The sequence below is a fragment of the Conger conger genome, chromosome 1 (assembly GCF_963514075.1).
Source record: "Conger conger chromosome 1, fConCon1.1, whole genome shotgun sequence".
NCBI lineage: Eukaryota > Metazoa > Chordata > Actinopteri > Anguilliformes > Congridae > Conger > Conger conger.
The window spans coordinates 45,640,173-45,657,047 of record NC_083760.1 but is presented as its reverse complement, the minus strand read 5'-3'; the positions used below and the strand labels follow the sequence as shown (position 1 = coordinate 45,657,047).

At 38.6% G+C, this 16,875-nt stretch overlaps 1 protein-coding gene across 1 annotated transcript; it reads right to left on the bottom strand.

The window, feature by feature from the left end:
• Positions 1-6,925: 6,925 nt before the first annotated feature.
• Positions 6,926-15,505, bottom strand: rpusd2 (RNA pseudouridine synthase domain containing 2). Its single transcript, XM_061219577.1, has 3 exons — positions 14,804-15,505; positions 9,907-10,203; positions 6,926-8,106 (listed from the first exon to the last, which is right to left on the bottom strand). The coding sequence occupies exons 1-3, from the start codon at positions 15,491-15,493 to the stop codon at positions 7,171-7,173; spliced, it is 1,923 nt and encodes a 640-aa protein (XP_061075561.1). The 5' UTR covers positions 15,494-15,505; the 3' UTR covers positions 6,926-7,170.
• Positions 15,506-16,875: the final 1,370 nt, after the last annotated feature.

The window sequence follows — 16,875 nt, the reverse complement described above, 5'->3', positions numbered from 1 at the left end:
TATATGACAAGAAGATTACATTTCCTTAACCTTTACTAGGTTCAAAATCTTTTTTGTATCAAGATAACAATGGTGTTCAGTTATAATTTGTTTATTGAACTTTGTAAGTTTTGTAAAGGAACTGCTATTATATTATCCTAATCCACATAGCTGAAATGTCCCAGCAAACCTGGACAACTTGGCAATAGCAATGTACAGGAACATGGAAGCCTTCTTGCAGCATATTTTAGCCAGGGAGTGGATCTGCAAACACTGTAGCAAATGGAATCCAGAAATACTACTAGAACACAGACATTTATTTGATGCAAGCATGTCACCAGAGCTGCTCCTGACCTCCCTGGGGCCCTAAGCAAAATTCTGTTAAGGGGCCCTCCTACCTGACCCGTGAGCCATTTTAACCATTTGCCATTCAAATATAACATTCTATTTATACTATAACTTGGCTAAATACTTCATGGTTATTATATACTGAGAGATGTGCATCCATATTGCCCAGTATGCCCAGCTAATGAGGAGTGCCATCACACCCATATATTTTCTGGAGTGGTCCCCATAGAGGTTGTTGCTGGAAAGCGCAATTTAACTTCGTGCACGAGCATATGAACGCATGTTCACTTGCGACACGGTTATCTTTTCCAAGCTGCAGTTTATAAACACCATTGCCCGTTGGTGTTTATCAAACGTAATAAATAGTTGTATTTCACTCTCACGTTTGTCGGGCACAAAGTCACAGAACACAGCCCTGTTAGTAGCTGGCAAGCAAGCAAGACACAGACAAACCAAGAGATACACTGCCCGGCTAGGTTAGCAAGACAGACTAGAGAGGGATGCACTGCAAGATAGCACATCAACTTAACGTTACTGTTATTTGCTGACATCAAATTTGGAGAGGAGAGAAGGCAAGTTTACCCGATTGCTGTTACCGGAATACACTCTTGTGGTGTTTTTTCTCTTTTCGTGACCAGAAGGACAGTTCCGCTTCAGTAAAACATTTTTACATGTGCAGAATGCTCTTGGGCAGCTACCAAATATGTAGCAACAATATTTGCATTTATGCTGTTACAATTTCAGGCAACAGTGTCAGCTGAATGTAGGCTAAGTATCTTGCAACTAAACGAGAGAAGACGAGCACGATAGCAGCTTTACCACTTTAAAGTTAATCCATTAAATTTGTAAATTTGAAAAATGGCTGGGTTGGAACCACTTTTTTTATTTTGGCTTTTATCCCTTTAACAGTCTCTCAACTACCCCTTTTAAACCGAATGAAATATCAATCGGAATATGATCATTTGTTCCGATTGAATGGTTACGAGCCATTTTTATTCCAGTCGGCATGTTAATCCAGGGGGGAGGCCTTGCATAATTTGCAGGGGCCCTACGTAATTTGCGTAATGAGTGTATAGGGCTCCGACTGTCACTGATCCATTGATAAATTAAAGTTTAAGCAATTATCATTTCAGTGCCTCTCATTGTACAAAGATGGTAATACCCAAGTAAAACATGAAGTGCCCCACAGAAACAATGATCTCAGTGCTACGAATAGTTAAATGGATAGTTCACCTTTTCAGTCTATTATTTCATTTTGGTGTATATTTCCGATAGGCCTAGTCAGGTTTTGTGTGTAATGAAGGATAATTGAGATATTTGCAGAAGTTTCTGATGACCTGCTGGCTTTAGGGAATGCCACTTTGGGGAATGTGGAATGCGTGAAATTAAACTTCAAGTAACTCCAAAGCAGCTTGGGCTTCTGGACGTTGTATGTGTGTCTAATTATATGTGTCTGATTATTTTTCAAAAAACTATGCCTAATGTTCTTTTTGTTTGGTTGAAAATGTAATTGTGGCACAACTTCTTATGTCATCACAGAGACACAGATGTAACAGAATGAGAGAGATGTTCCCAAAACAAAACAAAAAAACAACGACAGGACACAAAACCAATTGCTCCAGTTGGCCAGGTTTTGTGTGCATTTTTATTTAGCATGAATAAATGTGAGCCACATTATTTTATTACCAGCTGATAATACACTCAGAATATTACAAATCTGCAGTTATTACAATCTGCACTCAAAGCTGAATTAATATACCTAGTCTGCCGTGAAAAAGTATTTGCCCGCTTCCTGATTTGATATCAGTGTTTCCCATCATTAGAAATTTTTGCCCACTCTTTGCAGAACTGCTTTAATTCAGACACGATTCAGATAGTTTTCAAGCATGAACTGCTTGTTCCAGGCCCTGTTACGGCATTAATTGGATTCAATTAATCTCACTGAAGATGTCACTTTTTGAATAAATAAAGGTTCGCTTTTTCTAGTATTATATTTTGTCTAAAGATCTGAACCATTCAGCATGGCAAATGTCCATTGATTGAGGAAATCAGGAAGGATCCAAATACTATCTCATGGCACTGTAGATGTTTCATAGTTTTCTGTGTAAAAAACACAGAATCCTGCTTTAATTGATTCTGTGAAGAGATTTTATTAACAATATTTCTTTTTAAATCATAAGAAAATAAAGCACTTTTGCAGCTTTCCTATGTCATTTGCTAGGTAAGATGTCACCTGGCTTGTATGTTAGGTTTAATGCTGAACAATTCCGAATTGCTTAGCAAAATAATTTTAAGACAGCCCAATTAACTTGCACACAGATTACCAGGAATCACATAGAAGAACAGTCCCTACATCCTTTGAATACAAATGTTATCACAAAGGTTTAACAGTTGGCTCGGTACCATACATGATGTAGCACTAGCTTACCTTTATTACCTATTATTTAACCTTTGTGAACTAAAAATGTAATGTGTTTGTGTAAATCCACCTTGCTGGAACAGAAAGACAAGAAGTCTTTGTCACTTTTACCAAATAACTTCAGACAGCCGAGATTTATTGAAAATGTTGCTAACTGTCCTCAAATGGGATGTTGATCATCAGAAATGTATGTGAATACATACATTTTTCAAACTGGGCCAATTAGAAAGATCCACTAAAATGTCAGTATTTTTAAAAAACCTGAACGCTTCCTTTAACACAATCATTGACACATTCATATATCCACAGTCATAAGTGATACAAGGGTTTGCCAGAAAGAAAGAAAAACTATTTTCATGGGAAAATGTATGGAAAATAATGATAAACGTAATGACTGCATGTCACTTCTAATTTTTTAAAGTACAGTTTATAGGGATGTCAGAAGAGAGTTCAAACATATTTTAAATGTCATTACCAGTTTTTCTTAATGCAAGAGCTGGCTGTCAACATCATTCTCATACCTACCAAAATATGTTTTTTTTTTTTTTCTGCTCTACAATTTTAAAAAAATGTGTCAGTAATACATTGTGTATAAACAGACTTTGACTTACCAAAAAGAAGGACCTAAGTGCTATGCATAATAGCGCTAAGGAACGACACTTCTGGTATGCTGCTCCTTATTAAATAGAGCAGCGGAAAGCTAAATATAAGCTAATGTCAAAGTATGTTTTTCATGGTTTAAATACATAGCTATACTGAATACAATTTCAGTTCATAAAAAGTCACATTCATCGTCCCGACTCGTGCGATTTAAAAAAATCTGACTTAACTCTCATGAACTTGATTAGAAATAAACTTAATCAACTTAACTTTATTACAAATAGGATACATCTGTCTTATCAGTGGCCTATCGATGGCAACCGATGTCAAGCACAATTTTGGAAAAAAATCTCATGGGTGCGAATGTGTTGGTACGTCCCTTGAGAATGGCAATCCCAGGATAGATAACATCATATTTGGTTTTAAAAAGCAACAAAAAGCTGCATAGCGGTAATTTGCGGATGATCTGGAGCCTTGTAATTTTGTGTTAGTAGAACAATTTAATGCTTAATTTGCTGATATGAAGTTGTTGTTGCCGTCTTTGATTAATTCCACTAGCATAGCACTTAGCAGTATACTGGAAATGCCATTCAGTGAGACTTTTGCTTTACCTCCCTATTCACAGCACACAGTAAAGAGGAACTATATCAATGGCGCTTAGGAATAGCAAGCCTCAATTGAGCAGCCAGTTACATGAACTGGAATGATTAGCAATTCAATCATGCCTCTACTCAAGTTATATTAAAAAGGTACGTTGACAAATACAAGAGACTGCTTCTTGCCACAAAATGTTGTCCCTAAAATGTATAAAATTTATAAAAAATTTAATTCATAATGTGAATTGCTTGCTGCCTTCAGGTAGATTTTTTGGCCTTGTTCATTATTATCTGAAAATACCACGTTATATTATAGTCTTTGCTACAGCTCTTAACAATTAGGTGTGATATGATTAGCATACATTCATTAAACGTGAAAAATATTCATGCAATTGACTGTTCTATGAAGGCTTACAACTGGCTGAGTCCTGGGCGCCATCATTGTAATTCTTCTTTACGCCATCTCAGTGTGCTGTGAATTAAACTGAGATCAGCACCTAAGAATGCTGCTTACTCTTTGCTAAAAAAATAGTCTAAGCACTGTTACGTATAGCACTTAGGTCCTACTTTTTGGTGAGAATTCCCCATTCCTCAGAGTTCAAATTTTACATTTACCAACAGTATGATGACTGTAAATTTTTGATAAAAAAAAACAAGTGACAAGTACTGGCTGATATTTGGGACAGATTAGTAACAGCAAGTGGACATGCTGTGAAAGACTGAGTAACCCTTACAAGATGTCACTGCTCAGTCTGTTATGAGAGAAAAAGCTGATTTGGTATCTTTTCAGTCATGTGAGTGAGTATGTGTGAGAGAGCAAAAGAGAAACAGATTTATAAATAAAGATGATATAGCAATATATCCTTTGAGAGGAAAACTAAACCGTGCATCTTAAGGCATTCCTGACAGGTGAATAAGAAACCCAATAACAAGTGAAAGCAGGTTAAAGAATAAGACTATTATTTATTTGCATAATAGGGACAAAAGATAAAAAATGTGTCCTCCATTCACCGCTTTCACTGATCACAGCAGACCATTAACATAAGTGTGTTAATCTTTAAATATCATATTCCCCTCAGAAAGGAGCGCTTCATTCTGCGGAGAATTTCACTATGTGACCTAAGGACATTCCAGTCTGCAGTCTGTGACAGTCCTGGCAATTGCCTATTCAGTTATTAATATGTTGCAAGTCTGCAGCTATGGTTAGAAATATATAAACATTGAATATTTTGTCATACATTTCCACACATGCAAACCACTCATTGTTAAATAAATGAACAAGATATGTTTATTCAGGTTTGAGCAATAATTTCCTTTCAAATCTACTGGCTTCAGATTTGTGCGGTTATGACATTACATAGGATAAGGTTACATTGTAGCTATAAAACGTCAAGCAAGGGTCACATGGTTCTGAATAGCTGGTGAGTAAGGACAAATAACTACTAAATTGTGCATACTCACAGTTGCCTCAAATCTGACACCCACTGGAATCATGCCTTTTTTTTTTTATACAGAAATTGTACCACTGTCCAAATACTTAGACTGCCCTGTAAGAACAATGCAGAACTGTTATTACAGAAATGTCTAAGTTTTAGGTTCTCAGAGCCAATATTCAACACGTCTTTACTGTGAGATACTCTCAAGTAAATGTATAAAGTACATTGCTGGAACATCACAAAATATTTACCAATAATATTGTATGTAGCAAAATCTGCAGAATGTTTGATTGAGCCAGTGTCCCTCTGTGGTAATTGTATGTATATATGTGTGAAAAGAATGTGTATGTGCATGTGCCAAATCATTCTAAACTTTTTTTTTTTTTGATTGGATAAAACTGATATTCAGAAGTCTGTCTGTACAGAATTGTGGCTTGGTCTGTATGTATGTATTTTGAAAATGCTTGCAAAAGTCTTGTCATTATTTTGGATAAAACGAAGTCAAGTCATGTGGAGTCAAACAAACAAATACTTTATTATATGCTACCCAAAATAATTCAAGTACATTAAGGCTATCATTTTAAGCAATTTAACCCGAAAGGAGTGAATTACATTATGATTGCTTCTAAATCCAATGTTGTACAATGAATCTACCTCAAAGAGATTTTATTAACAATATTTCTTTTTAAATCATAAGAAAATAAAGCACTTTTGCAGCTTTCCTATGTCATTTGCTAGGTAAGATGTCACCTGGCTTGTATGTTAGGTTTAATGCTAAACAATTCAGAATTGCTTAGCAAAATAATTTTAAGACAGCCCAATTAACTTGCACACAGATTACCAGGAATCACATAGAAGAACAGTCCCTACATCCTATGAATACAAATGTTATCACGAAGGTTTAACAGTTGGCTCGGTACCATACATAATGTAGCACTAGCCTTATGAGAATCACTGGAAAATTACAACATAGTACACTTTGCCAAGTCAACCAACAGTTTTACATGAGGTTCACGTGATTTGTGTTGTTCATATGGAAACAAACTTGGGCTGTAGCTTTTTGTATTTTCTAAGCAGTCCATCATTCTATGTGTGATTTCAATATTTGAGGTTGCTTGACGAGACAGGAGACTCAGTGCTTAAAGGACAATCACTGCCTTAGAAAACTTGTGAATGGCCAGAGACTGACGAGTGTGAGTGTTTGTCTCAGTGCTATCAAAACTGAGATTCTCTGATCACTATTATAAGTGATACGAGAATTCTTGCTTATATTTTAGCACATTGTGTTGCATTCAAAAAGAAACCGCAAATGGACATAATGGTTGCCAGAAACTTTTATGGGTTTACATTTGAGGAATATTTTTTCTACAACCTATTTAGTTCTTTTTGATATGGTCTTGCGTAACTGAATGTTCAAAATAAAAGATTTCTTCCAGCAGAACACATTGTTGGGTTTTTTATGCAGTGTTTCTGTTTCAGCTTGCTTGGACAGCAGAATGGAACAAATGTTCATCATACAGTATTCTGCCTTGAAATAAAAAGCAAGAGAGATTCAAACTCATTTATTTTAAGCAAATGTCTCATTAAATAAAAACAGGATCATACAAGGAGTCACACTAAAGAAAATAAAGGAAAGTGGCAAAAACATAAAATATGTGTTAAGAAAAATAAAACTAAAAACACCACCATTCTTGTTCAGAGACAGGGCATGATGTGACTAAATGCTGACCATTTCCCTTAGAATTGTCTGGGATACAACTGCAGTAAAGTGATTATAAGATGGTGCACTAGTCTAGCCCTCCTTCCAATCCTCTCTTGCCCACTCTGGAATCCTAGAACAGTATTCAAATTCTGGCCCTTTGTAACGCAGTGCATGGAGGTACATGACCAACTCCTCTGCTGTAGGATCTGGTCTCACTATCTTACAATCTGTGCATAAAGGATCTTTGACCTGACTGGAAAACACTGCCCTACTGGAAATGTTGTGGGATTGTGACTGAGTCTGTATAGAGTCTGTGTTTCTATCTACCACTTCCTTTTTGGACTTATTTGTGCCAGTCTGCATAAAGACTGCATCTCTGCTGCCTAAGTCACATGCAGGCAGCCTGGGTGTAGCAAAAACAACCTCCTTTCTGCCATTACCGGTATTCGGTTCAGGATACTTTGGATTGGGTTCAGGATTCACAGAGATGTGCAACACATGGGACTTGGCCTCAGGAACATTAAGGGAGTTTACCGACTCTACCTCTGCACAATGAGCACTTCCACTCTGCTCAGAGGCTGACATAGTTGATCCTTCACCAGCATTGTGGCCACTTCCCTGAGCCAGACTATCTTCAGGGAGATCCAGGAGGTGCAGGCTCTCCTTTGAGCGATGCTCCTCTATCAGCGCCTGGAGAAGCTGCTCATCACTCAGACTCACTACTCCCCCCTTAGCCCGGGTTGGGCCCCAGGCTGAGGATCCATAAATGGGGTCATTCAGAATGGGGTAGCCCAGGAACTGCAGGTGGACACGAATCTGGTGTGTGCGGCCAGTGAGCGGGAGGCAGCGCACCACACTGGAGTGACCGTTCCAGCTGAGCCTCTGGAAGACTGTACGGCAGGGTTTTCCCTTGGGGTCTACACGACACACACCCACCTTGAAGGAGACCACCAGGATGGGCTCCTCACAGACAAGCTCACCGTCTGGAAACTTACCCTCCACACGGCATAAATACTCTTTCTCCAGCTGGAACAAAAACAAGTGTTGGGTATAAGTGTATTGCAAAGGACAAATCCAGTCAGAGAGGTGGGGGTGTGGCTGTTTATGTAAGAGAAAATCTTAATGTGCAAGAAATTCCAGAAATTGACCAACTCATGCCAAGTGAGGATATTTGGATGAAGCTTATTGGGGTACAAGCAAGCTTGTCAGTCAGTGTTGTTATCACGCATATCATCCTCTCCGGAGTGCGAAATATCAGTTTTTGTGGCTCAAATCCTACAAATTCTGCAATTTAAAACATGGAAGCAGGGTTAGATATTTGTTTGCACATAAAACCAGCATAACTCTAAATAAGCCTGGCAGCTACCATTATTTCATTATTTTAAATGCATGGATAAATTTATCCAACCAACCTATGTTCCACATGACATATTTATTACCAATAGATTTGTTACAGATGGTACAGTGGGACATACTTGTTTGTCAATGCGAACACTGAACATTGGATAGGCTGACCACGTGTAAGATCTGTAATGAAAAATTCAGCATAACCGGCATGATTTTGACTAGATTACAAAAGGGAAACACTCATGTAATCAGGAGCCTATCAATAGCAACCTGCAACCTATGTCAACCGCAATTGGGGGGGGGGGGGGGGGGGGGAACCTGTACGTTCCATGAGACTGGCCAGCCGAGGATAGATAGTCATCTTCGTCGTTGTGTTTGGTACACAAATCATAACTACAATATTTTTTAAAAAGTAATGAAAAGCTGCATGTTGATCATTTGCAGAGCCTTATCATTTTGTGGTTGCAGAACAATTTAATGCTTCATTTGCTAATATGAAGTAGGGATGTGACAAATCATCAGGTTTTGTAAACGGATACCATTTTTTAAGGGTTAACCATGTAACCGACACTGCTTATGACTGCTAGGCCATATCTGACACATTTAATTGCACTTAAAAAAAAATAATAATAAATTAAGTCAGATAAGTGGCAAATTAAAGATTTACATTGACATCGTGTAGTGTAATCTCAGAGTTATAGCAGTCTGTAGGCTAGTCCCTGTATTTTACATGCAGGCATGCTGGTCGAATGCTTGTAATAAAAAAAAAATGAATCGGTTAAAATGATAATTCTTCATGTTTTCATCTCTCTTCCCTATGGCATCTACCTGACAGACTCGATTGGCATGAAATCTCTAAATATGCTGATGTTAAGAACTTTGTTACGGACAAGCTTGTGCATTCTAAATTCTGTGGTCACACAAAATTTGCCTGATATAAATGAATACATTTATTTAGAAAATGGCTACAATGACAGGGATTTTAAAAATGCCAACACACAATTTAAGCATTTAATCCAAATAAACTCAATTGAAAAAAGCATGACAGTTGCTCCTTTAACAGTACTGTGTGCAGTTCTGAGGACTGAACTATAAGAAAGATATAGAGGTGCTAGAAAAGGTTCAGAGAAGGCCAATCAGTTCGATTCCATGCACAAAAGATAAATATTATAAAGAAAGACTTAGGCAAACTAAGCAGTAGGTACACTTTAGTGGTAGGAGAAGGCGAACATTGCTGGGCTGAATGGCCAGTTCTCACCATTGTGTTATATTACGTAACCCAGGGATACCCAGGATGAATTTTGCACAGAAATCTCCCAGCTTTTTTGAAGCAAAATAAATCTGGTTGTCCATGCTACTACCACACAGCAGAGATTATGACCCAAATGTGGTGAATAGTCCATTCTCGTAAACCATCAAACTGTTTCATATTAGTTTTTGTGTGCCCAGTATGAAACAAACTGTGATACGTGATCTGACCTGTCTGTCACGGACGAGCTGGTCTAGCCTCTTCGACACATCCAGGGTGCGAGCGAAGAGCAGCACGCCGGAGGTCAGGCGGTCAAGCCTGTGGACAGTGTGAAGACCACACAATCCTCGCTCTTTCCCCAGGATGAAGATAACCGTGTTGTGACGGAACCGGCCACATGGATGAACTGGCAGTGAGGCAGGCTTGTCCACCACAACCACTTCCCCATTGTCCTCCAGAATCTCCAAGGGACAGCCTCTTACTGGTGGTTCATGACGGTGAACTGTGTTCCTCAAGAAGTCATTGTTCTTAAACGTCAGAAAAGTACAAGGAAAAACACATTTTATGTTTCAATCCAATATATTTTTTAAATGTTCACTAATTAACATTTTATTTCTAGGTGCTCAACTCAATTGAAAGTAAAGAGTGTCTGACTATGCAGTTTCAAAGACAACACAATACAAATATGTTTTATTCCCCTACAGTCAAAGTCATGCAGAAAACCTGCACTGTTCGGAAAAAAAATATTTTTTTACTGCATAGCCTATGCCCTGCAACCATAATGAGAGAACTGGGAATTCCATGTTTTGATAGTTTCTTCAGAAAATCAGAGATTTCTTATTTGATTTATGGTAAATGAGCTAAATGTTAGCCAACCAGCACAATATAGACAAACAAATCCTCGGTATCTTAGCAATAATTTCCCATTTTCATTGATGCCTAGCTAGTGAACTTCTGTCACACTAAACCAGGGTGGGGTTTCATTCATTATTTATCATGATGACCCACCATTTACCCTTATGTACTGATGTTCAATATAGAAAATGTATACAAGCTGTAAATTTTCTGAGGTAAAGCTGAGGAAAATACTTGAGGTTCCGACAGTAGGGGGAGCACAGTCATTTGTCTTCATCAGGAAAAATTGTATGGTGTGTGGTGGGTCATTCCATGACAAATCAGATAAGGTGGTTGCAGATTTTGTTTAAACCTTGTCCATATCATGATTGGGTCCAAAAACTAAGGCCTGTAAAATATTTCTGTTCAAATCCAATGTTTTCATATTTTTTCAGCACTTGGTATTATTTAGTGATTTTATAGCCTCAAAAACGGCCCATCTGGGAAGCCATATTTCGGCATTAATATCTTAAGTATTGTTCTTAGCCCGACCAAACTTTGTAGGATGGAAGACAATGATGTTTTATGTACGGCAAAACCATTACAAAAACATATTCCTAAACGAGAGTGATATTGAGGGAACTACAAACCCACAGTTTTGCACCAATATGATATCAATCATTATTTTTTCTGCAAATAAATAATTGTGCCAATATTTGAGGTTGCTACCACCAATTTACATGAAGATAGTTAGTAATTTACTACACAATATATAGCATGATCTGTAATAGTTATATTTTCAAGAAAAAGGCATTGTTTGCACTGGTATAACAGTGGTCCCAAGACCAAAAATATTTAGATTTTCAAGCAGTCCTTTAAGACAGAAAACATTTTAGCAGCAAAATGAACTTTACACCTAGAGACAGCCCTACTATAGCTTTATAAAATATAAAACCTTCAGCTTGCTGCTACTTATCCCACATGGCCATTCAGGCAGCTCAAGTTGTGTACGTTTGTGGCTCGTGCCAACTTCAGCAAAGGTCAGTTTCACAAATGTATAGATCCTATGAAAACGACCAAAATATGTTACCGCACCTTGTTTTATTCATAATATCTTCATGTCAATTAGTGGCAGAGACTTCAAATATTGGCACAAAATTAGTAAGACTTAAAATTAATAAAAATTATGATTACAATGATATCATATTCGTGCAAAAAATATTTACAGAGTAAAAATTGCACGAGAGAGAGACAGTGGAGCTTTCTAACAGCTCTGACAGCTTATCGTTGCTTAAGTCCAGAAATCCAAAATATTGACTACTGGAAGAAAGGTATCTTTGATGTGCTGCAGAGACTACACATGATGGCAATACAACTCTTACACCTCTCCCCAGTTGTTTGCCATGGAGTTCCCATTCAAATAGCCAATGATAAGTGGTCAGAGCTGCTAACGTTAGAAAGTGTTAGCGTCGGCTGCCTTGTCCTTCGCTATCTGGCTCTCTCGCTCAGGCAATTCTTCCTCTGTAAATCCCGGTTCAAAACTGTGAGGTTGTATTGTCAAAAGCTTGTCTTCTCACTCGGCGACATCAGATGTGTCCGTCATATCGCTCAGGCTAGCCAAGTATGTATGCATGTATTTGTATGCTAACATTACTGTGTTTTCCTGGGAGTGTTATGTCATTGCCTGGATGGCGTTCAAGGACTGAGTTTGAGTGCCTGTTACCTTCTGGGAAAACAGGCTGGGAGATTCAAGCCAAACACGTCCAGTGTTCGTTTTGAGAAGTTTTGCCCCATATCTAGGAAACGGCTACACTGACGGTGATTTTAAAAATGCCTACACATATAATTTAATCATTTAATCCCAATAAACTCAAGTGAAAAAAGCGTGACAGTGCTCCTTTAATTAATCATTGGAAAAGTGGTTAAGATGTGCCATGCATCTCACATGTCTCTACATCAACATTGAATCCAACCTTTCCGTGGTATCAAGATTATCCTGATTTTCAGTTACAAAACTATTCTATTCTCCACCTATGATCTAGATTTGATGTAGGATTGGATTACTAAATCCTTAGCCCAAATGTTAGGATCAGCATCACAGCTTCTAGTTTTGAAATTCCCAATTTTGAGATTTCAGATTACTTAAATCCTATCCAAAACGAATTTGAAATACTGGGCTCAGGTGTCAACATATTAACCAATTAGGAACCAATTACTGATTCAATTCAGTCTAATTTGATCAGTTCAAAACAATTGACCACTTTTTACACAATTCTTCTGTAAAATGTATGCATTGTTGCAATATAGCATGACATGAACAATATGAACATGAGAAATGTATTATTTATGGTATGCATAGCTATCTGACAAATTGTGATTTAAGTGAGTAAGTAGGCTAGTCCCTAATTATGAAAAGCACCTACAAATTCACAGCTTGGACTGCAATTGTGGTTGGAACGAAAACCAGCATACACAGGGGTAGTAATCCAGGACCCTTGATACGGTGCCATATACGATTTAGGGTGACATCTGATGAAACACCAAAACATTAACTAATTTGCTTGGCATGTATGAAAATGCTATATTAACATGAAAAAATGGCACGGGGGGCCGCAGTGTCTGCAGGTTTTTGTGGTTGCCTGTCAATCAGCTGTCAATTAAGGATTTGAGAACAAGGTGTGTGGACTCTTTAGCCAATTAAAGACTTAAATGAACCACAGGTGCCGGGAACTACCCAAAAACTGTGGCCCTCCAGGACTGGAGTTTGACACCTGTGACTTAGGGCATATCACCTTTGTATCAGACCACCCAATTTTCAGGTGAGCAAAAGTATTGGAACATGTGACTGACAGGTGGTTCTTGTTGCACAGATGTGTCCTGTTAGATTGATTGGTTAAACAATAAATAGTTATGAATGTCTACTCTTGGTTTTAGCCTGTGAAGACTAACCAACATGAAGGCCAGAGAGCTGTCTTTGGGAGAAAAGCAAGCCATTGTGAAGCTTAGATAAGACGGGAAATCGCATTGGGGATAGCTTGTACAACAACTTGGAATGTCCAGAAAAAAAAAAGAAACCGCTGGCGTACTGAGTAACAGACATCCAACAGGTCGACCCAGTAGTAAAATCGGAAGGCAAGATTACACTTTGCAACGAAGTACAGTGATGAGCCACAAAAGTTCCAAAGTTTTATGGACTGATGCGACCAAGATCAGCCTCCACCAAAGGGATGGAAAGGCCAAAATGTGGAGAGAGAAGGGATCTGCTCATGAGCTTACCTCACACTAACGGAGAAATGCGTCCAAACTAACTGGTAGGAACATCAACATGCAGCAAAACAATGACCCAAAACACACTGCCAACATAACAACAAAGGACTTCATCAGGGAGAAAAGGTGGAAGGTTTTAGACTGGTCTTAACCCAATTGAGCATGCATTTCACCTCCTGAAGAGGAGATTGAAGGGAAAACCCCCCGAAACAAACAACTGAAAGAGGCTACAGTAAAAGCCTGGAAGAGCATCACAAAAGAATGCAACAGTTTGGTGATGTCAATGGATCGCAGGCTTGATGCAGTTATTGCAAGCAAGGGATATGCTACCAAATATGGTTACTTCCATTTACTTAAATACTCTGTTTCAATAGTTTTGCTCATCTGAAAATTGGGTGGTCTGATACCAAATGTGGAAAATTCTAAGTAGTTTAACACATTGAGGTGTAAATACCAGGAAATAAAAGAAGAAATTCTGAACTCTTGTCTCGTGTTCACCAATGTATTGAGTGTATTGTGAAAACAAAGCAATTGGCCTTGCTGTTCCAATACAGGGGCTGTAGTAAGAAAGTTTGGAGTGTGAGGCCTCTTTGAAAACACTACATTCATATTTCACCCAAATCCAGGGATGAAAAATCCAAGTTCATATATTAAAAGTCCTCCCCAGTATCTTGTTCAAATTGCCTGAATTTACTCATCAGTACAATTCTTCAGCCAGTTGGCAGAAACAAATTTGGCTAATGAAATCAGCTGTTCATGGGTAGAAGAAACACATGACAGGACTTTTACTTCCTACCCATGGACTTTCCACCTGTAGCCTTTACTGATTTACCCAAAGAAAGTTTGTAGTGGGATTATGTTCAACGCTGTAGTAAAATGTCATGAATATTATTTCTCGGTTACAGGAATTTGGGCTGTGATAAAACAAGCAGACATCAAATGACCCAAATGATGCTCTTAAGTAGAATGATTTTCCAGTGATCCAACAAGTGAAGAAAGAAGACTGATTATGACACAATAACTTACCTTTAAAGTTATATCCAGATTGTCGACTGGCGTCTCGTTCAGTCGGATTCGTCCTAACTGGACTGCCTGTTCATAATAGTCAAAAGGCTCTGCTCTGAATTCGGTTCTGAAAACCTCGCGGAGACTTTTTCCAATCCAGCGGCCCTTACAGTAAGTCTTGTAGTCAAAGTAATACGGATATACTTTTCGGAGACCACCCTCAAAATAGTAGGATGTCTCTTGAAAATGCTCCTGGCTGAAACTCACACCGGGGTTTCGTTTTTGTGGGGGAGGCACATACCTTTCACCTGGACGAAGCTTTTTGCCTCCCCTTCTTCTTTTCTTGCCATTATGTTTGTCAAGTCCTTCAGTTTCTTCACTTTTGCGTTTTTCGCCCTTTTCCGTCACTCCATTTTTATCGACAGTAGTAGTCGTTAGATCTTTACTTTCATTTAAATTCTCACCCGGTTCCATGTTCCCCGATTGCATTACCGTGTGGTACTGCCGACGATTCCAACGGAATTCAGGCGTGATGTTTCCGGCTCGAGTGTTGAATATAACCTTCGTTGTTTTGATGTAGGTTGCACGGCAAATTATGTTGTGTTTATTTCTCCTTTCTTGATAGTACAATGAGACTACGATGTTTAGTTTTCCATTCTTTACAACCCTAATTTGAGATACTGTTTTCACCACTGCACCCCACGTGCACATCTCACCCGGAAAGAAAAGTATGAACAGGCTTCCAGTTGAGTGCTTTGTGTGGATTTCAAAGTAAAAGTTCAATTTTAAAACTCCTAGGGATAATGTCAGTCACTGCAAAATTCATTAATTAATTAATTATCCTGAACAGGGTTGCAGGGGGACTGGAGCCTATCCTAGCATACATTGGGCAAAAGGCAGGAATACACCCTGGACAGGTTGTCAGTCCATCACAGGGCACCATTCACTCACACACTCAGACCTACAGGCAGTTTAGACTCTCCAATCAGCCTAACCTGCATGTCTTTGGACTGTGGGAGGAAACCCAGACGAACACGGGGAGAACATGCAAACTCCACACAGAGAGGCCCCGGACGATGGGGATTCGAACCCAGGACCTCCTTGCTGTGAGGCGGCAGTGCTACCCACTGCACCAGCCGTGCCGCCCCTCCACTGCAAAATAAATGAAAATAATAACCTATCACCTCATTATATTACATTACATTAATGGCATTTGGCAGACGCTCTTATCCAGAGTGACGTACAACAAAGTGCAAAGTGCATACCCATAACCAGGGACAAGTGTGCTGAAAGACCCTTTTTTTATTGTAGTACCGCAACACGCAAATGTATGAACAAACTGCTTACCTAGCCAAACAATGCTTTCCTAGCCAAACAAAACATCCTAATACACAAGTAAATATCACAGGTAAAGACAACAATTAAGGTTTACAGGGAGGTAGGGAGGAACAGGGAGAGGTTCAGCTTGAAGAGGTGCGTCTTCAGTCTGTGCTTGAAGATGACCTCAATAACATATTTACATATTTCCAGTGTTTCTTTGAAAACAATGTACAATAATTAATCCCAAATATTACAAACTGTCCTAAATAATGCCTCTTAAAATGTTGTCTTCACTACTTGCAGATGATAATCCAATATGTGTAAAGCCCTGCGTTGGGGAAAGCTCTGTGCAAGCTTAGCTTAGCTGGTGTGCCCAGTTGCACAGCCAAACATTACCATGGAATGAAAATATCAAGCCTTTTTCCTTGACTAGGCCAAAATTTCATAGGATACCAAGGCCAAATAAGCAACACAAGGGCATCGGGACCTAAAAGTACATTCACAATAAAAGTACTAAGTGCATTTTCAGCCAATTTACCCTCTTTACCCTGAGATGGAATGTCCAACAATCATTTTTGTGTGTATTCCAGTTTAAGTGTAGGGTGCACTGTGTGTTACAGTCTGAGGACATATAGGCATGAGTTTTAAGTTTTAACAATCATAATTATTCTGATTGTTTTTCACCTAGCACTCATTGCATCAAATGCCCCTGAAAATCGACTGTTTTGAATATATATGTATTTACGCTTTTATTATGAAACTTAGTGGCGACA

Excerpts from the sequence above, each read along its gene's own strand:
- rpusd2 (XM_061219577.1), bottom strand. The coding sequence starts at position 15,493 with ATGTGCACGTGGGGTGCAGTGGTGAAAACAGTATCTCAAATTAGGGTT. Across the intron at positions 10,204-14,803 it reads ATCTGGATATAACTTTAAAG|AACAATGACTTCTTGAGGAA; the intron begins GTAAGTTATTGT and ends CTGACGTTTAAG. Across the intron at positions 8,107-9,906 it reads AGCTCGTCCGTGACAGACAG|CTGGAGAAAGAGTATTTATG; the intron begins GTCAGATCACGT and ends TTTTTGTTCCAG.